Genomic DNA, 27,067 nt, shown 5'->3' with positions numbered 1-27,067 from the left:
TTCAGCTGAACAAGCAGCTGAAAGTGAGTCTACTGATTTCCAATTCTCATTTCCTCTCAAGGACTCCTAAATAGATTTAGTGTTTTTTATTTAAATCACTTTTTTTTTTTTTTTGCATTGTAATTCTGTTTTCAATGCTTGTTTACATTTTAGTGAGCCGGTATATTTGAAATGTAATTTCCAATCAGTGTCTCCGCAGGACTTTTCCGACAAAGTTAAAAGCTGCAGAAATTCTCCTAGGCCATCGGTTATGCTTCAAGCACAGCATTTTTGTCCTTGACAGGAGAATACCTTTTAAAACATTCTGGGAATGTGTTTGTGGGCTGCTGCTTGGGTTTTGTTTTTGTTTTTGTTTTTGTTTTTTTTTAACAAGAGATTCTGTGATTTGACTTAGTTACTAAGTTATACTCCCTTCTTTATGTTCCAAAGGATTTAAATCGGGCATTTGAAATCCAGTAGCTTGGTTTGGTGTTTTGTAGGCAAGATGCTCTGGCACTTGAATTCTGTAAATAACAGAGTTGTACTGCTAGTTTGCGTGTCTGTGCCTGTGTGGTTTGTAAACGGGAAAGGGGGGCCTAAAGGTAGAGCAAGATGGAGTGAAGATAAGGAGAGCAGAAATTGACATTCCGGAATAGGGAATGAGGTGGTATTTTTGTTAGTTGGTTGTGATTCACCCCAAGAGTAGAATTTGCCCCAGTTCTTTGTCGTTTTCCCTAATAGTTTCCGCTTTCTCTCTTTTTTCTTGTGTTAGGTCTCTCACAATACAGGGGAGGGTAGCTTTAGTTAGCTGAAGCAGCCTTAGCTGAAGCCCTCTTCCAGATAGTATGTTTGTTGGGGTGAATTCAGTAGGTGTGATGGGTGTGAAGGATTTTGAGGTCTTCTCATGGTGCACTTCTATTGTTTTTACTTCTTGGTAGTTGAGAGCAGGATGGTACTAAGGCCTTCTGAAACTACATATGGTTTATTTGACGGGGATAAATGATGTTGTGTTTATCCTGCAGCAATTAAAGCTATATTATATGTCACACTGCTTGAGTTTTTATAATTGTGTTTCAGTAAACATATATATATATATGACTAATTTTTGCCATAAATGGATGCATGCTTATGATTTTATGCAAATGATTCATCCTTAAAATAATTTCTAACAAGAAGGTTTCCCCAAAAATTGCAGTGGGGTACTAAAATCTGAATCATGTAGTATCTTGAAATTGGTGGCATATATTTAATACAGTATCAAGATTATAACGTAAACATCAGTGAATGAAAGGGCTCTGGAAATTTTATTTCAGCCAATAATGACACAAATCATTCTTGTGAAATAGATCCAACAGATTTTCAAACCTTTCAATTTGTTTTCAATTCAATGTTTGAAGTAGAAGTATAGAAACTACTCCAGTAACTTTTCAATTATGTCATAGCAGAAAATGTAATACTCATAAATGTGATACATGGTGGAAAACAATGTTCCTGCAAAGTTAGGTTTAGTAATAAAAAAGCCAATACTGTTTTTACCATGTTTTGTTTCCATATTTGGTTGAAACTTGTGTAGAATTTATTGGTCAACTAGGACTTAGTCTGGGTCTAAGATTATTCCAGAATGAGCAGATTGTTCTTCTTAGATTTTGAAAACGTAGGTGCTATAGTAATTGTAAAGACTGATTCATGACCAGTCTGTCATGTGCTAACCAGTTCTCTTACCATTTTACTACATCTAGTATGGCCAGTGGTGGTGCCATGTGACTTGTCTTATTTTATGTGTTGCTTGTAGTCGTCTTCTTTTTGCCATATCTCTATATATACTTCTCTGGTAATTTATTCTTTAGTTATATTTATTTTAGTACTACAGATTTTGTAGAAATTCATTTCACTGTCAGAAATCATATAGGAGGGGCACCTGACTGGCTCAGGCAGAAGAACATGCGACTTTTGATCTCAGGGTTGTAAGCTTGAGCCCCACGCTGGTGTAGAGATTACCTAAAAATAAAATCTTAAAAAATAATAATACAGGAATTTTAAGGTCACTTTTCCTTTTTTTTTTTTCCCTCCCTACTGTGTCTCAAGTTAAAATGATAATGATAAAATTCTCCAGCTGTTAACTGTTTATTACAGGTTTAAATTATAAAATAAAATATAAAATTATAAAATATTCTAGACTACTGCCAGTTTTAGCACAAGAAGCACATCTATAGCTTGGTCTATATTTTGAAACTTTTCCCAGTTGTCTTCCCAAAGGATGAAATGACTTTAAAATTTTATTTTGCTAGTTACTTCCCAACACTTTTTGTCACGTTTGTTCTTGAAATGAATATTATTGACAGTTTTCAAATCACTTATCACCAGTGAAGACCACTCACTGATGGACTATAGTTAGCTTGGTGCATTTCGTTACTTGATTCTGGTTTTCTTGTGCACATGAACCTCCACATTGAACAGCCTATGCCCATTGTTTGTATATTTTCTAGGTACAGAATTGAAGTTTTTTTTTTTTCCTAAACATGGTGAAAGTGTCTCACAAGGTGATGATGAGACCAAATTACATAATGCATCTGAAATACTTTGAAGGGAGTACCATATTATATGGTTGCAGGTTAGAATGATAATTATTCATTGCTTCTAGGTATGACTTTTTTTTTCTTTAGACAAAATGAAAGGTGTAGTAGCTCTTTCCTTCAATTGTGGTAGGTGGTGTCCTTAAGAAAGGAAACTGACCAACTGTGACCAATAAGAACCTGGTGAGTGAGGAGAAACCTGGCCTTAAAGCTTTCCCTCCCAAATGGTGGCTGAGCAGTGGATTCTGATGGATTGGGGAGGGGGGAGGGGTGGGGAGGGGAGAGAAAAGGAAAGGAAAAACTGATCAAGCCTCACTGTAATCTAGTAAAAGTGGTTTTTAACAGCTCTGTATTTATGGTATAGAAATTGAATTTATTCAGGGTGCCTGGATGGCTAAATTGGTTAAGCTTTCGATTCTTGACTTAAGCTCAGGTCATGATCTCAGGGTTTGTGAAATTGATCCCCACATGGAGCTGAATGCTGACAGTGCAGAGCCTGCTTGGGATTCTCTCTCTCCTCTCTCTCTCTGTCTCAAAATAAATAAACATTAAAAAAAAGAAATAAAATAATACAAGTCAAATTCTTGTTGGAAAAGCAGTTCAGAATGTCTGATCATTTTATGGTGGATCAGGGTTTTTTTTGTACCTTTACATGGGTTTAAGATACAACTTTTTAAGGTCAGGAAGGAATTACTACAAATCTACCTGTTGTCTGCTTATGTGTTTTCAGATATACGGTCAATATTTCTCAAACCAGGCTGATTATCAGAATCCTTTAAAGAGCTTTTTGCCAATTTTCTAGACTTTTCCTTAGGTGCACTAAGTCAGAATCCTCTATATATAGTTGGAGCCCGGAAATCTTTTTTTTTTTTTTTTTTTTTAATTTTTTTTTCAACGTTTATTTATTTTTGGGACAGAGAGAGACAGAGCATGAACGGGGGAGGGGCAGAGAGAGAGGGAGACACAGAATCGGAAACAGGCTCCAGGCTCTGAGCCATCAGCCCAGAGCCTGACGCGGGGCTCGAACTCACAGACGGCGAGATCGTGACCTGGCTGAAGTCGGGCGCTTAACCGACTGCGCCACCCAGGCGCCCCTCCGGAAATCTTTTTAAAGTGCCCCAGATAATCCTGTTTGGGAAGCAAACTGCCAGTCTGTATCCTAAAACATGCATGACTAGAATTCTCAACAAATAAGCAATTTGAAAAATGAGTATAAACCCTCCCTTCAAAGCTGGTACCATAATTTTCTTAAGCACTGTGTAATATTTAGAAGCAGTAATTCCAAAAATATTAGAATGTATACAGAATATACACTAGAATATATACAGGACATAAAATATCCCTGTGTTTAAGTTACTAGAATTTGGTGAGTTTAACTTTCACAGACAGTATGATGATTCTATTCTGTAAGATTTCATGTTATGTCTCTGAATATAAAAGTATTTATGGTTGTTTTACAAATAGTGCATAGTTTAAGGGATGACATTAAGAGATGTTTTCAGAGAAAGGTGAAATTATCTGGGGGCACCTGGGTGGCTCAGTCAGTTGAGTGTCTGACTTTGGCTCAGGGCATGATCCCACAGTTCGTGAGTTCAAGCCCTGCATTGGGCTCTGTGCTGACAGCACGGAGACTGGAGCTTGCTTTTGAGTTCTGTGTCTCCCTCTGTCTCTGTGCCCCTCCCCTGCTCACGCTCTCTCTCTCTCAAAAATTAAAAAAAAACATGAAAAAAAATTAAAAAGAATTATCTGGAATAACAGTTCAAGATATCATAAATGTAAATTAAATGTATCTTTATTGTTTACTTAAGGGAAAAGTCAGATTTTTAGGTTTGCATTATAATAACTATTGTTTTATAATGCCTCATTGAATATGCAGGGAACTAACAAAATATATTTTGGATGTAAATTAAGGAAAACATGGAATAACAAATTCTTAGAACTATTAAGAACTTACTGTTCAAGGCCTTTTCACACCTCAAAGAAATACAGGTTTCCTCTGCTATCTGAAAGTAGCATGTTCCTATGAAACCTTTTATATGGGGCGCCTGGGTGGCGCAGTCGGTTAAGCGTCCGACTTCAGCCAGGTCACGATCTCACGGTCCGTGAGTTCGAGCCCCGCGTCGGGCTCTGGGCTGATGGCTCAGAGCCTGGAGCCTGTTTCCGATTCTGTGTTTCCCTCTCTCTCTGCCCCTCCCCCGTTCATGCTCTGTCTCTCTCTGTCCCGAAAATAAATAAACGTTGAAAAAAAAAAAATTAAAAAAAAAAAAAAGAAACCTTTTATAAGCCAGAATGACATAAAGTGAAGAAGCAGTCACCATTCATTTATATGGAAAAATTTTTGTGCATTCCTAGATCCCAAAAATAACTTCTCTTTGCTTTTCTGAAGCAAAGAGAATAACTTCTCTTTGCTTTTCTGTGCTTGGGACACATCTTGCTAATGGATGCACAAGATAAATTGAGATATAAAGCACAAATGCTCCCAGTCACAGTTCAGAACTATGACAGCTTGATGCTAGGATGCTGAATGTAGTTCCAAGCAAGGAGCTTGGTGGAGCCACTCTCCCTGGTTGGGGTACATGCTCTGTAACAGCTTGCAGTAAAACAAACACTGAATGCTGTTTTGCTTCTTGCCTTTTTTGTAAAAGCTGAACTCCTTTTCGGATTTCTTCAGTTAGCGGAAACAGGTACTAGTGTAGGTCTTTTGTGAGAGAGAGGTGGTGGAATATGAACTTTCAAAAAGCGGAAGTACCTGTATTTATTGAGCATTAGTTTTGTGTAAAGGTCCTGTCTTAAGATAGAGTTTAAAGACACAGTCAATTAAAGAATTACTTAAAATACTATGTGTACTAGGGGTAGCATTGGTGTACCTGTAATCTGGTATGCACATGGGGACATAACAGTTCACAGTGATGTTTCCTAGTGAATATATTACCTAAACTGGGTCTTTAAGGAAAACAGGAGGACATGTCATCAGAAGAAATGAGTGAAGGTGTAGCATTATGGAAATAGGTAATATCATATGCAGTGGTCTCGTGTTAAGAGAGAATATTTGAAAGAGTATTTGTACTCGCTATCTTCAGTTCTTTTTCTGCCATTGAGTCCTGGCTCTTCTCTGTTTCACCGTAGCAGCTCTTGTCAGGGTCACCAATGATGTCCACATTGCCACATTCAGTGGCTGGTTCTCTGTTCTCATCTTTTGATTTATCATCATCATTTGCCACAGTTGGTCACTCTCACCTCTTAAGACACTTTCTTCAGTGGCGTTTGGGACACATCTTAGTGTAGACATAGGTATTTCTTGGTTTACTTATTCTTTCAGCAAATATTTATTGAGTACCTGTTATTTGCCAGGGACTATTATTTTTTTTAAATGTTTATTATTTTTGAGAGAGAGAGCACGAGCAGGGGAGGGGCGTGCGCGCGCGCGCACACACGCGCGCGCGCACACACACACGCACAATCTGAAGCAGGCTCTAGGCTCTGAGCTGTCAGCAAAGAGCCCAACATGGGGCTTGAACCCAGGAACCATGAGATCATGACCTGAGCAGAAGTCAAACATTTAACCGACTGAGCCACCCAGGTGCCCCTAGGCTCTGTATTTTAACATTCTCAGGTAGTATGTGAACATATTAAAATTTGAAAAACATGCTCTAGATCATTGGTTTTCAAAGTGTGTTCCTTTAACGAGCAACATTAGCCTCACCTGAGAACTTGTTAGAACTACAGATTCTCAGGCTTCATTCTTACCTAATCAGGAACTTTAGGTAAGACTCAGCAGTCCATTTGAGTCATGTCCAGATGATACTGATGTAGTTTAAGTTTGAAAACACTGCTCTAGATTCCTGATTCTCAGCTCTGGCTGCATATTAGAATCACTTGGACAGTCAAAAAACAAAGCAAACATAATAAAACCACCAATGACTGAGTCTCATCCCTGCAAATTCTGATTAATTTGTTTAGGATAGCTCCGAAGTATAGTTTCTTTGTTGTTGTTTGCTTCTGTTTAAAAATTTTAAGCTTCCCAGATGATTCTAATGCAACCAGAGTTGAAAACCACTGTTCTAAATATAGTAGTAATCCATGTTTAGCTGGTGGGCTAGGAAGTCAACCTGAAAAAAACTTAAGGTCTGGTCAGATTTACTCACTTACTGTTATGTGTCATATAACGATGTGGATAATTTGCTAGATATTGAAATCCCTTTAAAAACTTCAGACCTCTTCACTCTTACCATTACTATTTAACATAGTGCTGGAAGTCTTAGCCACAGCAATCAGACAACAGAAAGAAACAGAAAGCATCCAGTTGGGCAGGGAAGCAGTCAAACTTTGACTATTTGGAGACAACGTGATACTCTATATAGAAAACCCAAAAGACTCCATCAAAAAATTGCTAAAACTAATAGTTGAATTCAGCAAAGTTGCAGGATATAAAATCAGTTTGCAGAAATCTGTTACATTTCAATAAATCAATAACAAAGTAGCAGAAAAAGAAATCAAGGAATTGATCCCATTTGCAGTTGCACCAAAAACAGTAATACCTAGGAATAAACCTAACTAAAGAGGTAAAAGATCTGTACTCCGAATTCAGCAAAGTCACAGGATATAAACTCAATGTACAGAAATCTGTGGCATTTCTATACATCAATACTGAAGCAGCAGGAAGAGAAATCAAGGAATTTATCCCATTTACAGTTGCACCAAAACCCATAAAATACCTAGGAATAAACTTAACCAGAGAGATAAAAGATCTGTACGCTGAAAAATAAAGAAAGCTTATGAAAGAATAGAAGACACAAAGGAATGGAAAAACATTCCAGGCTCATGGGTTGGAAGAATAAATATTGTTAATATGCCAATACTACCCAATGCAATTCCTATTAAAATAACTCCAGCATTCTTCACTAGAATTCAGCAGAATTCTTCACAGAGCTAGAACAAAAATTTTTTAAATTTGTATGGAACCAGAAAAGACTCGGAATAGCCAAAATTATGTTAAAAGAAAACCAAAGCTGGAGGCATCTCAATTCTGGACTTAAAGCTGTATTACAAAACTGTAATCATCAACACAGTATGGTACTGGCAGAAAAACAGACACATAGATCAATGGAACAAAATAGAGAACCCAGAAATGGACCCACAAATGTATGGCCAACTAATCTTTGACAAAGCAGGAAGGACTATCCAATGGAAAAAGGCAGTCTCTTTAGCAAATGGTGTCGGGGAAAACTGGATGGAAATGTGCAGAGGAATGAAAATGGATCGCTGTCTTACACCATATACAAAAATAAATTGAAAATGGATGAAAGACCTATGTATGAGAAAAGAAACTACCAAAACCCTAGAGGAGAACACAGGCAACAACCTCTTTAACCTCGTCTGGAACAACTTCTTACTAGACATGTCACTGAAGTCAAGGGAAACAAAAGCAAACATGAAGCATTGGGACTTCCTCAAGATAAAAAGCCTCTGCACAGCAAAGGAAACAGTCAACAAAACCAAAAGGCAGCCTATGGAATAGAAGATCTTTGTAAATGACATATTGGATAAAGGTTTAGCATCCAAGACCTATAAAGAACTTATCAAATTCAACACCCAGAAAACAAATAACCCAGTTAAGAAATGGGCAGAAGACATCAATAGACAATTTTCCAAAGAAGACATCCAGATGGCCAACAGACACATGAAAAGATGCTCGACACCACTCATCATCAGGGAAATACAAATCAAAACCACAAGGAGATACACCTCATACCTGTAAGAGTGGCTGAAAGTAACTCAAGAAACAGCAGGTGTTGGTGAGGATGAAGAGAAAGGGGAACTCTCTTACACTGTTGGTAGAAATCCAAACTGGTGCAGACCCTCTGGAGAACAGTGTGGAGTTTCCTCAAAGTTAAAGATAGAACTACCCTATGATCCAGCAATTGCACTATTAAGTATTTATACAAAGGATACAAAAATACATATTTGAAGGGGCATTTGCACCCGATTGTTTATAGCAGCATGATCAACAATAGCCAAACTATGGAGAGAGCCCAAGAGTCCACTGACTGATGGATAAAGAAGATGTGGCATATATATAAAATGGAATATTACTCAGCCATTGAAAGAATGAAATCTTGCCATTTGCGATGATATGGAGCTAGAATGCATTATGCTAAGTGAAATAAGTCAGTCAGAGGAAGAGAAATAACGTACGACTTAAGACATGTGTAATTTAAGAAACAAAATAGATGAGGGGTGCCTGGGTGGCTCAGTCGGTTAAGCGTCCAACTTCGACTGAGGTCATGATCTCACGGCTCATGGGTCTGAGTCCCGCATCAGGCTCTGTGCTGACAGCTCAGAGCCTGGAGCCTGCTTCAGATTTCTGTATCTCCCTCTCCCCCTCCCCTGTTCATGCTCTGTCTCTCAAAAATAAATAACATTAAAAAAAAAAAAAAACAGATGAACAAATGGGAAGGCGGGGAAGAGGAGAGAGGAAAACAAACCACAAGAGACCCTTAGAGGACTACAGTAGAGAACAAACTGACGGTTGATGGAGAAAATTGGGTGGGAGATGGACTAGATGGTGATGGTTATTAAGGAGGACACTTGTGATGAGCACTGGGTGTTGTACGTAAGTGATGAATCCACTGAATTCTCCTGAAACCAATATTGCACTGTATGTTAACCAAAATTTAAATTAAAAAACAAAACAAAAAACCTCCTGACTTGTTGCCTAAGGACCTCCCATGCTGGACAGCATAAATCTCTATGTTTGGAGATTACCAAAAAAAAAAAAAAAAAAAAAAAAAATCCTCAGTATGGTTTTCTGTTTATTGATGGATCTGGTCAGTATCATCAGGGACTTAAAACATTAAAAGGAAGATATCATACATCATCAGTCCAGAAAAATACTCACTGGGGACCTGAAAGCTTCACTTAATGGGCAAAGTTATGTGCATCCTGGATGTATCAAGATGATGTATCAGATGGTGATTTCAACAGACTCCAGGAACAGTTGCAGTGGGTCTGCCTAAGTAATTTGGGCCATGGAAAGACCAAGATTGTCCATTAATAAATTCCATTTTGGAGTCAGAATCTGCACTCAGAAATAAACCAAATATGTTAATATTTGATAGGACATATAAATACATCAGAAGGACAGATCATCCCTACCCTGTGAAATTCTAAAGTGGATGTATTTGCATAGACAGTTCAGATAGCACAATAGGTACATGTCCAGTCAGAAAAGTAGTGGAATGCTGTGTTTTGAAGGGCTTGAGACCACATGTTGCTGTTAACCAAGCATAAAGCAGCCACTAAAGAGCAGTCAGACTGGCTTCAGTCTGTAAGGCCAGCAAGTTCTGCATTGTGTCTCAGTATGGATCAGTATTCTGAGACAGCATAGCACACTGGCAAGGGGTTACACTTAACCAGCATAAACAAGCTGCCTTGGTTACTGTGGTATCTGTTCTAATTACAGGTAGATCATGGCATCACCATATTGGCCAAAGACTGCAAGAATGGATACAAAGGCCTTCATAGCTCCTGGAGTTCCTATCTAAAGTATTACCATCTGTTGGCCAGTGTAATTTAAAGGTGAATTGGATTGTTAAAACGTCAAGTGAAATATGGTGCCTGTCTTAAGACACTGGCATGCATATCCATCTGATGTAGTAAGCATAGGGGAAAAACACTAACTTCTTGGTGTTGGTTGAGTACTAGAATGAGGGGATAGGCATGGGACAAAAGATTGGAGTCCATACGCAGGCTCAATTCATTATAACACCACAAAATTCTTAATTTATTTTTCTTCTGGGATGGACAGCTCATAATGTTGGATTGGCAAACAGGAAGTTCTGATTGTAGGAGTTGTTAACTCAGATTTCACTCTAAAAGTTACCTTGTTATTCACAACTGGGGGAAGAATATCTGGTTTTACTTTAATCCAGAGGCTGGGGAAAATAGGGATAAAGCAGAGAGACAGATGGGACATGAAGTGAGAATTCTGGATTATATCATTGCTATGGATGGATGGTGTCAACATCTTGACGGACCCCAAAAAAGGGAGAGATCATTGTCATGGATGCTTAAAAGCATGGAATATGAGGCATAACAGAGAGTACCTGATTGAAATTAAAGAACCAGAAATAAATTGTTGGCAAGAGAAGTGTACATAGCCCATTCCCCAAATCAGAAGAACTGAGCTGCGCAGGTTCCTTGTCAAGGAAATGCTCCTGCTCTTCCTGTGAATCATGTACCTAGTTCACCTCCAACAAAGAGGACAACCGTTTTCTGCTTCAAATCCATTGGAATCTCTTTTCAATTCTGTGGGAGACTGACTTTCTTAGGATATACAGCACTAGACACCACTGCCTCCGGTGGGGAAGCTCTCATTACATATTTATTTCAGTCTGTGGAGCATAATTAAAATTGCCACAGGCAGTTTCTCTTAAGAATTTTGCAGTTTTTGCTTGGAATGATGTTGCTCGTGATATTATTTAAATTAGCCACAAGATGATGATGTAACCAAGTCTAACCACCTCAGTGTCCATATTTTTACAGGTGGTTGATCAGGGTGCAAGGCATAATACCCAACCAGGAGTGGAAAGTGAAAGGCCATTCTAAGTCTTATAACATAGGTGATGACTAACTACAGACTCTATAGATTAGTCATCATTACTTGGTTGCAATGTGACTTTTCTAATTATTAGTTAATTTGTGGACAATGTTATTTAGCAAAGGTGGCACTACTAGCATGGTAAGAAATATTACCAGTAACATGGATGTTAGATTCAGATGGCATGCACTTGGAAAGGGTAATATTTGTAACCCCGAAGAGACTGTGTAAGAGAGTGAGGGTGACTTGATAAGGAGTATGAGAGGGGCACCTGGGTGGCTTAGTTGGTTAAACATCCAACTCTTGATGTCGGCTCAGGTCAGGATCTCACAGGTTGTGAGAGCAAGCCCTGTGTTGGGCTCTATACTTAGTGTGGAGCCTGCTTGGGATTCTCTCCCTCTGCCTCCCTCCCTCCCTCCCTCCCTCCCTCCCTCTCCTCTCTCCTTTCTCCTTTCTTCTCTCTCCTTCTGCCCCTCCCCTGCTCACACACACTTTCTGTCACTCTCAAAATAATAAACTTAAAAAATCAGAGTATGAGAGGCTTGGTAGGCACCCCCCTCAACGAGTTGTTGTTATGTTTTTAAAATTAGTGATATACACTATAGAATACGATTATAAGAAATTGAAAGGTGTAGAAAAATATTTACCCACATCTTGTAATCTGGAGATAATACTACTGTGTTTTATTATTTTTTTTTAAGTTTATTTTGACAGAGGGAGAGAGCGAGCCGACGAGAGGCAAAGGGAGAGAGAGAGAATCCCAAGCAGGCTCCATGTTGTCAGTGCAGAGCCCAATGTACGGCTTGATCCCAGGAACTGTGAGATCGTGACCTGAGCCAAAATCAAGAGTCAGATGCTCAACTGACTGAGCCACCCAGGCGCCCCTAATATGTGTTTTAAATTGGCACCCCAATTTATTTCTGGTTCTTTAATTTCAATCAGGTACTCTCTGTTATGCCTCATATTCCATGCTTTTAAGCATCCATGACAATGATCTCTCCCTTTTTTGGGGTCCGTCAAGATGTTGACACCATCCATCCATAGCAATGATATAATCCAGAATTCTCACTTCATGTCCCATCTGTCTCTCTGCTTTATCCCTATTTTCCCCAGCCTCTGGATTAAAGTAAAACCAGATATTCTCCCCCCAGTTGTGAATAACAAGGTAACTTTTAGAGTGAAATCTGAGTTAACAACTCCTACAATCAGAACTTCCTGTTTGCCAATCCAACATTATGAGCTGTCCATCCCAGAAGAAAAATAAATTAAGAATTTTGTGGTGTTATAAGCCTTTTTTTTTTTTTTTTTTTTTGTAAGCTCTATGCTCAATGTGGAGCTTAAACTCATGACCCTGAGATCAAGAGTCACATGTTGTACTGACTGAGCCAGCCAGGTGCCCCTTCTTTTAAGCCTTTTAGATACATATATTCCTTTTTAAAAAGTCTTTGTGTTTTTAGAGCAGTTTTAGGTTTGCATCAAAATTGAAAGGAAGGTACGAATTTCTCATATATTCCCTGCCCCACACATGCATAGCCTCCCCAATATCCACATCACTCACCAGAATGGTACACTTTTTACCAAGGATGAATATACATTGACACATCATAATCACCCCAAATCCATAGTTTACCTTAGGGTTCACTCTTGGTGTTATATATTCTATGGGTCTGGACAAAAATGTACAGTGACATCCGTCATTATAATAACATATTTTCACTGCCGTAAAAATCCTCTGTGCTCTGCCTGTTCACTCCCTAGCTCTGCCACGCACAACAGGTAACGTTTTGCCTTTTCCAGAATGTCATGTAGTTGGAATCATACAGTACGTAACCTTTTCAGATGGACTTCTGTCATTTAGTAATATGCATTTAAGTCTCCTTCATGTGTTTTCATGGCTTGATAGCTCATTTCTTTTTAGTGCTAAATATTCCATTGTCTGGACGTACCATTTATCCATCCACCTACTGAAGGACATCTTCCAAGTTTTGGCAACAGTGAATAAAGCTCCTGCAAACATTTATGTGTAGGTGTTTGGGTAGACAAAAGTTTTTAACTATTTTGGGTAAACACTAAGGAACACAATTGCTGGATTATATGTCAACAGTATGTTTAGTTTTGTAAGAAACCATCAAACTGTCTTCCAAAGTTGTACAATTTTTGCATTCCCACCAGCAATGTATAAAAGTCTCTGTTGCTCATCCTCCTCAGCATTTGGTATTGTCAGCGTTCTGGATTTTGGCCATTCTAATAGACATGTAGTGGTGTCTTGTGATTTGCATTTCCCTGATGACATGATGTGAAGCATCTTTTCATATGCTTATTTGCCATCTGTATATCTTCGTTGATGATGGGTATGTTAAGGTCTATGGCCTACCTTCTCTGACAGCACCGAGTCTGCTTTGGATTCTCTCCTTCCCTCTCTTTCTGAACCTCTCCCCTGCTCACGTGCTCTTTCTCTCTCAAAATAAATGAATAAACTTAAGGGGAAAAAAAAGGTCTTTGGCCTAATTAGTAATTGAGTTCTTTATTTTCTTATTGTTGAATTTTAAGAGGTCTTTGTTTTAGATAACAGTTCTTATCAGATGTGTCTTTTGCAAATGTTTTCTCCCCATCTGTGGCTTGTCTTCACATATTTTTGACATTGTCTTTCACAGAGCAGAAGTTTTTTATTTTAAGTAAGTCCAGTTTATCAATTATTACTTCATCTATCACATATATGGTGTTGTATCTAAAAAGGCATCACCATAACTGAGGTCATCTAGGTATTTTCCCGTGTTTTTTTCTAGTAATTTTATAGTTTTATGTTTTGTATTTAGATCTATTATCCATTTTAAGTTAATTTTTGTGAAGGATGTAAGGTCTTTGTTTAGATTCACTTTTTGCATGTAGTTGTCCATTTGTTCTAGCATTATTTGTTGAACAGACTTTCTTTTTCCATTGTTTTGCTTTTGCTCCTTTGTCAAATACCAGTTGATTATATTTATGAGGGTCTGTTTCTGAGCTGTCTCATCTATAAGTGTTTTTGAGTTCCACTGTATGTTCAGCAATATACTAGGCAATATGTGGAATACAACTTAACTGTAATATTGACTCCAAGAATACTAGGAAAATACTCATGCTTTCTTTCTCATTAAGAAAATTGGAGGGGCACCTGGGTGGCTCAGTTGGTTAAAGGTCTTTCAGCTCATGGTTTGTGAGTTCGAGCCCCATGCTGGGCTCTGTGCTAACAGTGTGAAGCCAGCTGGGATTCTGTTACTTCCTCTCTCTCTGCCCCTCCCCTGCTCACCCTCTCTGTCTCTCTGTCTCTCTCTCAAAATAAATAAACTTAAAAAAAATTTTTTTTTAAAAGAAAGAGAAAAAAAATTGGAGCTGGTCTGGACTGAGAATCCAGATGCCCAGGGTATAATGTAGCAGCAAAATAAGTTCCAAGGCCTACAGCTCTTTCATTCAGATGTTTCCACCTGTGCAGTTGCAAATTTCCAACATCCTTTTTCAGATCCATGACAAGGTTATTCTAGCAGAGAAAGAACACTGCGTTGGGAGACAACCTGGGTTCTAGTCCTGACTATCATTAACTAGTACGGAAACATTAACCAGAAGATATTGAAGCTGGAGAACTTGCTGTGGAGTTCACATTTTTGGTAGGCAGCTGCACAGCCTGGGTCAAAGAACATTAGCACAGTGGAGTCATGTATTTTCATCTGCTTACCTGGTCTGCCCAGCTCAGCTCTAAGCCCAGCTCTAAGCTGGCAAACAGACCCACTCATTGGGGCGGCTTTATCTCAATATAGATAGGCTTCTAGTAACAATAAAGGTGGTTCAGATTTCTGTCTGTTCCTTATATTATGTGGTCTGAGATGAAAGTACCTGCAGCCATGAGTAGAAATCCATTTTTAGTATTTTGTCATTTACAGATTCTTTATTTTTTAATGCTACACTCCAGGCAACAAATCTTTGTGAGGAGGGAAAGTTCCTTAGCTGTTTAGTAATGCTGATGAATTTGATTGCTTGGAAATTAGTATCTGAACAGTGAATTAAGGATGTGAGATTGTTAAAAGTAGTCTAAGGTTAATTACTTATGGGGGTGTTAGTTGGTACAAATAGGAGTTGTGATTATGGTAGATATTCCAGAATAAATCTACATTGTCACTTCAAAAAAAATTTGGAATCATCAGAACTGTCAGATTTTACCTACCCATCAGCAGTACATCCCGCTCCTATCTCATAGTAATCTTTCCATGTGTGAATGAGATCCTGCTCCAGATCTCATTGCCTGCTCCAGAGTTTCTCCCTGGTCACCTCTATCAGTATTGTTGATGATTCTTCTAAGTTGATTCCTGTTAGCACATAAAATATGCTTAAAAGATAGTCTTTTCAAGAAACAATATTAAAAACGAATATCCACATGGGGAAAAAAAATGAACCTCACCATATACAAAATGTAAGTCAAATTATGTTATATACCTTAAACACCAGAGGTAACACTATAAAATTTCTATTAAAAAAGTATAGGAAATAGGGCATAAAAAGGATAACGTAAGGAAAATTATAAATAAATAATATAAAATTGTAATAAAATTAATGTAAATAAATAATATAGAATTAAAACTTTAGACTTCCAGGTAACTGAAGACAGTGGTGGGTATGTAGTAAGTAACCTTCCAGAGTGTCATCCCCAAATTATTCAAAATCACTTCACAAGTATGCAGTTTCTATGCAAAGCCCTAGCCTTGCCATTACTTAAGCAGAGAATAACAAAACTGTAAAATAACTGTAAGTAAAAAGAGAAAAACAAATTCTACCTACAGTTTTATAAGCTCTTTCCTCCTTATCACTGAGCACTGAGCAGGGAGCACCTTAACCAAAAACAAACAAAAAACAACAAAAACCTATGAAAGCAGTATCTTGATTGAATACTGTAAGAATAAAAACAAAAAGAACTATAGATAATGCTATAACCTAGTTAGTAAAATTGTTTCCTACAGGGCTAGCAATTCTGAAACAACTTTGTGTATATCATACTTAAATAGACTTGAGGTTATGAAAGACTAATTTCTCACTCTTGGAAGAAGTTATACATAAAGGAAGAAGTCTTCAATGAACCCTGTGGTTTTGGATTAGAATCAGATGTATCAATATGAACTCATGGTTTTTAGATATATACACCCAAAGATACATAATATAGCCATGTGTATATACATGGGTTAGTACACTACATATATTTCTCAGCTCTGTCTGCAGCCTAGAAGGAATAACACTCCAATAACAATGGCCACCTCTGCTGCCCAGATCTTGTTCTCTAAATACCATTTGCCAAAAAAGTCTTCCTAGAGAAGCAGTTAATTATAGGGCTGGAGCAGGAAAAATGCTAGATGAGCCTGGAATATATTGTGGTTCCTCAAAGTAGGTCAATGCAAAACAGATGTTGGCTTGTTGAAAAAATAAGGGAGCCAACCTGAAGGATCTCCTGAAGGTCAAAGATGCAACAATTTGAGCTACAAGATAAATAATGATAGTATTGAATTTTAACCCATCGAATAAAACAGGACTATCAAACAGCAGACCCTGGGCTAAATATGGCCTGCCATCTATTTTTGTAAATAAAGTTTTATTGGAAAACAGACATGACTATTTGTTTTTGCAGCCTTTTTTTTTTTTAAATAGTCCCTCTAAGGAACCCTTTTAGGTATTTTTTTCTTAATTGCCCCAACCCACCACAAAATTTTATTACCACAGATATACTATATATCAATTTATGTACCATATATGTATCTATACTTTCTTCATAAAAAGAGTAAGACCTTCACACCCACAAGAACCAGTTCTTAACCCCATGGAAGTGATGTTGCTCCCAATGAGAATGCATGGTTTACATATCATCAATGGCTGATTTGGAATTATAACCATAAAGTTGAGTAGCTGTAACAGAGGTTGTATGGCAGGCAAAGCTTAAAGTATTTACTGTCTGTCACTTTACAGAAAAAAAAACTGTTATTAAAATACCCATGGGGGCATCTGGGTGGTTCAGTTGGTTAAGCATCTGGCTCTTGATTTGGGCTCAGCCCATGATCTCACAGTTTGTGGGTTCGAGCCCCACATTGGGCTCTATGCCGACAGCACAGAACCTGGTTGGGGTTCTCTGTCTCCGTCTTTCTCTGCCCTTCCCCTGTTTACTCTCTATTTCTCTGTCTCTCAAAAATGAATAAACATTTTTTAAAAATCTTAAAATTCCCATGAATTCAACTGTATGAACAATGGATTAAATAAAAGAGAGGGGTGCCTGGGTGGTTTAGTTGGTTGAGCATCTGACCTTTGATTTCCACTCAGGTCATGATCTTGCGGTTCGTGGGGTGGAGCCCTGAGTTGGGCTCTAGGCTGATAGCACAGTGGAGCCTGCTTGGGATTCTTTCTTTCTCTCTCTGCCTCTACCCTGCTTTCACATGCACTCTCTCTCTCAAAATAAATAAATAAACTTTAAATAAGAGAGAAAATATAGTTCTTCCTATGGCCAAAATAAAGACAAGAATTAAGTGTTTGTGAGGATGTGAAGAAAAAAGAACCTTTGTGCACTATTGGTGGGAGCATAAATTAGTATAGCCACTGTGAAAACAGTATGGAAGATTCCTCAAAAAATTAAAAATAGAAATACCATATGATCCAGTAATTCCAGTAGTAGGTATTTACCCAAAGAAAACAAAAATTCTAAGAGATATACAAAACCCTATGTTTATTACAGCATTATTTACAGTAGCCAGTATGGAAGTAACCTAAGTGTCCATTGATAGATGAATGGATAAGGAAGATGTAGTATATTTACACACACACACAGACTATACTATACAGCTATAAAAAAGGATGAGATCTTGCTACTTGCAGAAACATGGATGGACCTAGAGGGTATTAGGCTTTTTTTTTTTTTTTTTTAATGTTTGCTTATTTTTGCCAGAGAGAGAGTCAGAACATGAACAGGGGAGGGGCAGAGAGAGAGGGAGACACAGAATCTGAAGCAGGCTCCAGGCTCTGAGCTGTCAGCACAGGGCCCAACGTGGGGCTTGAACTCACCAACCTTGAGATCATGACCTGAGCTGAATCCAAGAGTTGGATGCTTAACTGACTGAGCCACCCAGGTGTTATGCTAAGTGAAATAAATCAGACTGAGAAAGACAAATACCATATGATTTCACTCATGTGAAACATAAAAAACAAAGCAAATGAACAAAAAGCAGAACCGGACCTAAAAATACAGAGAATAAACTGATGGTTGCCAAAGGAAAAAAAGGTAGGGGGGTAGGCATACTAGGTGAGAGGGAATGAGGGATACAGGCTTCCAGTTATGGATAAGTCATGGGAATAAAAGACACAGTATAGGGAATATAGCCAATGATACTATAATAGTGTTGTATGGTGACAGATGGTAGCTACACTTGTGGTGAGCATAGCATAACATACAGAGAAGTTGAAACACTATGTTGTACACTTGAAACTTATGTAACATTGTATGTCAACTATACTCAAAAAATTAAAATTAAAAAATTTTCCTTACGGTAGAATTCCAATCAATAAATGTAGAAGAAAAGAGGAAATAGGAGGATCACATAAGGCAAATAGTACAGTAGCAACTGTTTCAGGCAAGGCCTAGCAGTGGATGCTAAAATTAGTGAATGAACGTTTGAGGAGAAACAGGATCTGCATGGAGTCAAAGCATCTCCCCTAAAATACATATTGACAACAAAGAGAAGCTTTGTAGTAACCTTACAGTGGAAAAACGTGGCAAGCACCAGCTTATCTAAGGAATTGAGGTAAACATCATCAGTAATAATGCATATTGACGTCCTTGATATGATGAACTAAGAAGAACAAATACAATTTTTGTGGTATACTTGCCAAAAATGCATGATCTCACTCCAATTATGGAAAAATGTGTTACAAATCCAAACTGAGGGACATTTTACAAAATAAGTGATTAGTACTCTTCAAAAGTATAGCATCATATATTCTCTCTCACTCTCTCCCTCTCTCAAAATAAATAAACATTTTTTTAAAAAGACTTTAGGAGCACCTGGGTGGCTCGGTCAGTTAGGCGTCTGACTTCGGCTCAGGTCATGATCTCACGGTCCGTGAGTTCGAGCCCCACGTTGGGCTCTGTGCTGACAGCTCAGAGCCTGGAGCCTGCTTCGGATTCTGTGTCTCCCTCTCTCTCTGCCCCTCCCCTGCTCATGCTCTGTCTCTCTCTGTCTCAGAAATAAACAAACATTAAAAAAAATTTTTTTTAAAGACTTTAAAAAAAGGGGCGCCTGGGTAGCTCATTCAGTTGAGCATCCAACTCTTGGTTTCTGCTCGGGTCATGGTCTCACTGTTCATGGGATGGAGCTTCAGATTGAGCTCTGCGCTGATAGCACAGAACCTGCTTGGGACTCACTCTCTCCCTCTCTCTTCCCCTCCCCTACTGGCTTGCACTCACGTGTGTGCGTTCTCTGTCTCTCAAAATAAATAAACATTAAAAAAAAAAAAAAAGACTTTCAAAAGTATACCATCATGAAAGACAATCAAAGAAACTGTTACAGAGATTGAAGTTGCTAATGAGAATTAAATGCAACTATCCTACCCTGGATAGGATCTTGAAACAGAAAAACTTCAGTGAAAAAACTGGTGAATTTTGAGTAAGTAGTTTAGAGGGGGTACTAATGTTAATTTCCTCTTTCTTATTGTACCAAGATTATACTAGAGCAGTGGGGTGAGGGATTTAAGAGAACTGTTTATACTATTTTTGCAACTTTTTGATGAATCTAGTTAGTCTAAGATAAAAAGTCTCAACAATTTTTAAGTCTTTTGGGGCACCTGGGTGGCTCAGTCGGTTAGACATCCGACTTCAGCTCAAGTCATGATCTCGCGGTTTGTGGGTTCAAGCACTGTGTGGGGCTCTGTGCAGACAGCTAGGAGCCTGGAGCCTGCCTTGGGTTCTGTGTCTCCCTTTCTCTCTGCTCCTACCCCACTCATGCTCTCGCTCTGTCTCTCAAAAATAAATAAACATTAACAAAAAATTTTTAAAAATTAAAATCTTTTGCTGTTTAAAAGATACCATTAAGAAAATGAAGACAGTCCCCAAACTGGGAAACACAGTTCCAAAACATATGTTTGAGAAAAGAATTGTATCCAGAATATATCAAGAACTCTTACAATGCAGTAATAGGACAACAGACCAATTAAAAAATAGGCCAAATGCTTTTTGCCCAGAGTCCGACCCAATTGTAGGAAGAGCACGACAGTGTCCAGAAGCTCATACTCTGGACTTTCTAGTCATAGTACGATGAAGTAGAGCCCCTGGGCGATTGAGAGTTGGGGGAGTTTATGGAGAGCAGGGAGATCTCATAAAGTTACATTTGATGTCCTAGACTCTTACACTGCACATGGTTGGAACTAATTAGAAACAGCGTATCAAAGGCTTTGAAAACTGAACTATAATCATCCAGCTTCCAAATTGGCCCCTGTGGTGTGTACATGTGGTAATACTACAAAGGCTTTAAAAATTAAACTAACATTGGGACCATAGAAGGAGAACTGGGACATGTGCCCTGAACCTAACCAGAGTGCTTGCCTGCTGAAACACAGCATTCTCTAGAGGATTTTAACAGGGCCCAGGGTTTATAGCACAGTATTCCAAATGTCCAGGATATAATCCAAAATGATCACACAAAAAATTAGGAAATTCTTAAGAACTTATAAAAGACAGTAGTTATCAGCCCCACAATGAAGTAAGTGTTGGAATTATCAAAGAATTTAGAGCAGTTGTTATAACTATATGCCGTGAAGTAAACGGGAATGTTCTTGAAACAAATGAAATGTTTTAAGTTCTCAGCAAGGAGATAGAAGCTGTAGAAAAATGGAATATTTTTGGTGAAGTTTTGGGGTGGTGGGGGTCTGGAGCCAATGACCAAGAAAGAATTCTTGAGACTTCTTTGGTGCAAAAAGGTGATTTTATTAAAGCACGGGGACAGGACTCTGGGCAGGAAGTACGCACTGCAAGTGTGGGAGGTGACCGTTTTATGTGGGGGAGGTAGGAGATAAAGTCAAGAGGGAGTTTCCAAAGAGACTTTCACGTGCTAAAGACTTACTAGAGGCCTAGCTATTGTCAAACTGAGGTTGTTTTCCCTCTAGCAAAGCATTAACATTAAGATAGTAGGGAGTTCCTGGACTTTAGGACATTGATGGGATTGCCTTTTTCTGGTAAACTGTTGGAGACTTACTTGTTTTTTGTCATTTCCTGTTTTTGGGTAGCTGGGAGCTACTGATCAATTTAGGAAGTAATGTCATTTTAACAAAATTGCAGTATTACAATATTATATATAACATGTTGTAATTATATTACAGTGTATCTTTCCACTTATTTAGATCTTTTAAAAATGGGGGCGCCTGGGTGGCGCAGTCGGTTAAGCGTCCAACTTCAGCCAGGTCACGATCTCCCGGTCCGTGAGTTCGAGCCCCGCGTCGGGCTCTGGGCTGATGGCTCAGAGCCTGGAGCCTGTTTCCGATTCTGTGTCTCCCTCTCTCTCTGCCCCTCCCCCGTTCATGCTCTGTCTCTCTCTGTCCCAAAAAAAATAAATAAACGTTGAAAAAAAAAAAATTTTAAAATGAACGATGTTTTGTACTTTTCAGTGTACAAGTCTTGTACTTTTTTGCTAAATTTATTCCTAAATGTTTTGTTGTTTTTGATGCTATCATAAGTGAAATTGTTTTCTTAACTTAATTTTCAGATTGTTCTTTGCTAGTGTATAGAAATATAATTGATATTTTATATTGACCTTATATCTACCACATTGCTTATTAACTCTACTTGGGATTTATTTTGTTGTTGTTTGTGGATTCCTTAGGATTTTCTTTATACGAGATAATATCATCTATAAGTAGAGATAGTTTTACTTCTTCCTTTTGTTTCTTGTTCTTGCCTAATTGTCCTGTTCAGAATATCCAGTATCATGTTGAATGGAAGTGACAAGAGGTGACATCCTTGTCTCCTTCCTGTACTTAGAGGGGAAACTTTCAGGCTTTCACCATTAAATGTGATAATAGCTGTGGGTTTTCATAGATTCCCCTTTATCAAGTTGAGTAAGTTCTCTTTAATTCATAGTTTGTTGTGTATTTTTATCACAAAAGGGGTTGGGTTTTTGTCATATGCGTCTTCTGTGTCTATTGAGATTAATGTATATGGGTTTGTATTTGTTTTACTTTTCTATTTTTTTTAGGATTGATTTTTATTCTATTACTATGATATACTGGTTGACTTTTATATGTTGAGCCAACCTTCCATTCCTACTTATCTTCCCTCCCTCTGGTTACTCACTTAGTATTCCCTGACTTGATGAATACCATCTAAGCCATCCAGATGCTCAAGCCAGAAGCCCAAGAGTCATCTTAGACCTTTCTTTCCCCCCACTCACTACATCCAATCAGTTGATTCTGTCCTAATACCCTCCTAACTTTTCCCACTTTCAACTCATCCTTGACTCTGAGGCCAGGAGTGATTTTTTTTTCTCCTAAAGATGAATCTCATAACCTAAATCTATTTGTAGAAAAATTTATGAAGGAGAAATTTGTATTTACTTCGTGCCTCCTGCTAATGTACATAAACCATTACCAACTGTTTGGTCTTTGTCTTGTTTTTAAAGACTCAGACTACTTTCTGTGAACCATAGGTGACTTTTCTGTTTTTTGAAATGATATTTGTGCTATAGTAACCAAAACTATGGTATTGGTATAAAAACAGACACATAGATCAGTGACGCAAAATTGAGAGCCCAGGAATAAACCCACACGTGTATGGACATTTAGTTTATGGCAGTGGAGCCAAGAGCATAAAATGGAGAAAGGACAGTCTCTTCAAAAGATGGTGTTGGGAAAACTGGACAGCCACATGCCAAAGAATGAAACTAGACCACTATCTTATAGTGTACCCCAAAATTAACTCAAAATGGATTTAAAACTTGAACGTAAGACCTGAAACCATAAAGCTTCTAGAAGAAAACAGGTGGCAAGCTCCTTGACATCAGTCTTAGCAATGTATTTGTGGATCTAACTCCAAAGACAAAGGAATCAAAGGCAAAATTAAATTAAGGGACACCTGGGTGGCTCAGTTGGTTAAGTGTCTGACTTTGGCTCAGGTCATGATCTTGTGGTTTGTGACTTCCAGCCTGCATCGGGCTCTGTGCTGACAGCTTGGAGCCTGGAGCCTGCTTAGGATTCTGTGTCTCCTCTCTCTCTGCCCCTTCCCTGCTAGTGCGCTCGCTCTCTCTCTGTCTCAAAAATAAATAAACCTTAAAAAAATAAACATATTGAAATACATCAAACTAAAAAGCCTCTGCATAGTGAAAGAAACCATCATCAAAAGGAAAAGGCAACCTACTAAATGGGAGAAGATATTTGCAAATTACATATTTGCCAAGGGGTTAATATCCAAAATATATTAAAAAATTCCTACAACTTAACAAAAAACAGTTCAAATAAAAAAATGACCAGAGGATCTGCATAGACATTTTTCTAAAGGAGACCTATAAATGGCTAACAGACACATGAAAACATGTTCAGCATCACTAATTATTAGGGAAATGCAAACCAAAACCATAATAAGATATCACCTCATATGGGTTAGATTGGCTGTCATCAAAATGACAAGGAATAACAAGTGTTGGAGAGGGTGTGGAGAAACAGGAGCCCTCATATGTAAATAAAACCCTGGGAATATAAATTAGTGCAGCTGCTGTGTAAAACACTATGGTTATTCCTCAAAAAGTTGAGAATAGAGCTGCCATACTATCCAACAGTCCCACTACTGGACATTTATCTGAACATTAATACAAGAAGATACATGCAGCCTGATGTTCATTACAACATTATTTACAATAGTCAAGATATGGAAACAACCTAAATATGCATCAGTGGATGAATGGATAAAGAAGGTGTGGTATATAGACATTATGGAATACTATTCAGCCATAAAAAAGAATGAAATCAGATGTTGGCAACATGGATGGACCATGAGGGTATTAAGTGAACTAAGTCAGAAGGAGAAAGTAAAAAATAGTATTACTTCACTCATATGTGGAATCTAAAAAAATAAAATATAACGAATAAAAACAAACTCATAGACACAAACAGATTGGTGGTTACTACAAGGGTAGGCGGTTGAGGGGTGGGTGAAGTGGGTGAAGGGAGTCAAATGTATGGTAATAGATGATAACTAGACTTTTGGAGGTGATTGCTTTGAGATGAACACAGATATTTAATTAAAATGTTATATAATTAAAACTTATATACCAATTTTACTTCAATTAAAAATGGGGTTTATAATTTATTACCATAGGAGTGTTACTAAGTGCTATTTTTGGATGCTAAGATTTTGTGTAATATCATGTAATAAAAGAGTAAAAAAGGAGAGAGGGCTTAAAAACAGATGAATACCAAAAGAGAAAGTGGCATGTGGTAAGGCTGCTATTAATTTGTTGCTGTGGTGCAATTGATCCATTGTGAGAATTCTTTTCTTGCAAAGTTTACACACATTTTATCATATTACAGAGATTTTGAAGCCTATCATCATCTGGTCATAACATACATATACTAGTCAAGTAATAACTCAGTATGGATTTTTGTAGAAGTTATTTTATTTTATTTAAAAAATTTTTTAATATTTATTTTTGAAAGAGAAGGAACATGAGCAGGGGAGGGGCAGAGAGAGATACAGAATCAGAGGCAGGCTCCAGGCTCTGAGCTGTCAGCACAGAGTTCTGAAGCGGGGCTCGAACTCAACAAACTGTGAGATCTTGACCCGAGCTGAGGTTTGACACTTGACCAACTGAGCCACCCAGGCGCCCCTAGAAGTTACTTTAATTTTTTTTTTTTTTTTTAGCGTTTATTTGTTTTTGAGAGACAGAGTGAGACAGAGCATGAGCGAGGGAGGGGTAGAGAGAGAAGGAGACACAGAATCCCAAGCAGGCTCCAGGCTCCGAGCAGGCATTCAGCACAGAGCCTGACGCGGGGGGCTCGACCTCACAAACCGTGAGATCATGACCGGAGCTGAAGTCGGACACTTAACTGACTGAGCCACCCAGGCACCCCCACTAGAAGTTATTTTAAATCCAAATTATATTAAATGGATAAAGTCTAAATTTTGCATTTGCATATATAAAGTTTATGTATATCAAGTATAAAAGCTCTGTAAACAGTTTTAAGTCAGTTTATTTATTTATTTTGCAGCCTTGCATTGCATCCTGAACGAGTATTGGTAGCAACGGGACAAGTTGGGAAAGAGCCTTATATCTGTGTTTGGGATTCATACACTGTGCAGACTATATCAATTCTAAAGGATGCTCATACACATGGTATAGCTTGTTTAGCATTCGACTTAGACGGGCAGGTATGTGATTTTTTTTCTCTTTTTCTAAACTACATCTTATAAACGTGTACTATAAGAAATGATTACAAATCTATAAATATTAAATTGGAAAGCAATTGATGAAAAGCACCTGTTTGTTCAAGGGTGGAGGTACATTGGGTGGATAGTTGATGAATATAAGAAAAATAAGAACAATAAGTGGTCTTTATTTCACATATCACAAACTTTTTAATTGAATTAATACTATTATAAAAGCCAAAGAGATTCTGACTCAGTAGAATATTACCTAATTGTCCTAGAAATTTTACATATAACTTTTCTAGGTAGTGTATGTTGATAAGACAGATGAAAGATGTCTTAGGAAGACATCTTGGGAAAACTAAGTTTCTCTAAGTAGAGCTGTATACATTTTAATTTTCAGTTATTTTAAAGGTTTCTGTTGAAGTTACATTTTTTATTGAAGATAAGGAGGTGGTTCCTATAAGAGCTATTTTTATACAAAATCAAAGTTTAAAACAAAGGATATAATTATCAGTTCCCAAATTATCATCTACTTCTAGTGAACGATTATTTTAAAAAATTAAACAGGCCAAGAACTTTTTTATGGTGTTTTCATGGAACTTGTTATACCTAAAAAATATTTAAGAAGTGGTAAGAAGTTGAATTTTGCAGGTATGGTTAATTTGTAGTCTTTAAAGTTTTATGTTAAAATTAGACTTTAACAGTCATTTTAACTTTTAGAAAGATTTTAGTTGCCTGCTTTTCAGTTCATAAAATTAATTTTATAGGTTGAGATTTTATAAAAACAGATCACATCGTGTTTTGTTCTCTTGAAAATGACAGATATTTTATTTATAACTAAGGAATAGCTGCTTTGAGTAGCATAGATTAATATGCCTTTCTGTTAAGAGTCTGTTAAGAGATCTTTAAGACTTAATTGGAACCTTTCATTTGGGGAAAAATGTGCTTCTAGGTTTAATATTAGTATTGTAGCAGTGATTGGCAATTACAGAACCTTAATTCATGTCCTATTTTGCTATTTTTCAAGTCCCTTACTGTCCTCATATCAATTTTATTTTCTTTTTTAAAAGGAAGAGAATTACTCTTAACCTATCTCTTGGGAGATTAAATTTTATGAAACAAACGTACATGGATTTTTTTTTTAGTCATTTACTAAAGGTGTTATGAAGTCCACGATGTATTAACTATAAGTATCTGTATTCTTTCAACATAGATGTTTTCTTCCTAATTTTGAAATTGCTCTTTTAAATGTTATGTGTTGCATTGCTGAGGAATTTCTTTTGTATATATAAGGAGAAGTCATGCCCATAGCTCTTCCTAGTTGAAAGCCTTTAATTTTGCTTATTTTGTAGAACTTATAAGAAAAGCCTTTGGTACATGTATTTTATTATCACAAATCTTCATGAGAATGTGTTACTTAAAAGTTTAAGCTTATAAAAAACATAATAATAGCTAAAAGTTACTGAGCACATACTAAGTACCAGGCATTGTGCTGAGCCTGCATTATCTTAT

The 27,067-nt window shown here is 37.6% G+C and overlaps 1 protein-coding gene and 1 long non-coding RNA gene across 10 annotated transcripts in view; one reads left to right on the top strand and one right to left on the bottom strand.

Moving 5' to 3' along the window:
• EML5 (EMAP like 5) overlaps positions 1-27,067 on the top strand; it is a 179,400-nt gene that overhangs the window by 901 nt on the left and 151,432 nt on the right. For all 9 annotated transcript variants that reach the window (XM_045451798.1, XM_045451797.1, XM_045451796.1 and 6 more), the window contains exon 2: positions 25,396-25,555. In XM_045451798.1, coding sequence (XP_045307754.1) covers positions 25,396-25,555 — 160 coding nt within the window. The remainder of the gene's footprint in view (positions 1-25,395; positions 25,556-27,067) is intronic.
• LOC123584196 lies at positions 4,274-5,953 on the bottom strand. Its single transcript, XR_006705242.1, has 2 exons — positions 4,827-5,953; positions 4,274-4,581 (listed from the first exon to the last, which is right to left on the bottom strand). It is a non-coding gene; the product is annotated as an uncharacterized LOC123584196 (long non-coding RNA).

This window comes from Leopardus geoffroyi, chromosome B3 (assembly GCF_018350155.1).
Source record: "Leopardus geoffroyi isolate Oge1 chromosome B3, O.geoffroyi_Oge1_pat1.0, whole genome shotgun sequence".
Taxonomy (NCBI): Eukaryota; Metazoa; Chordata; class Mammalia; order Carnivora; family Felidae; genus Leopardus; species Leopardus geoffroyi.
Note: the sequence above shows the minus strand (reverse complement) of the source record. Positions and strands in the feature narration are given on the sequence as shown.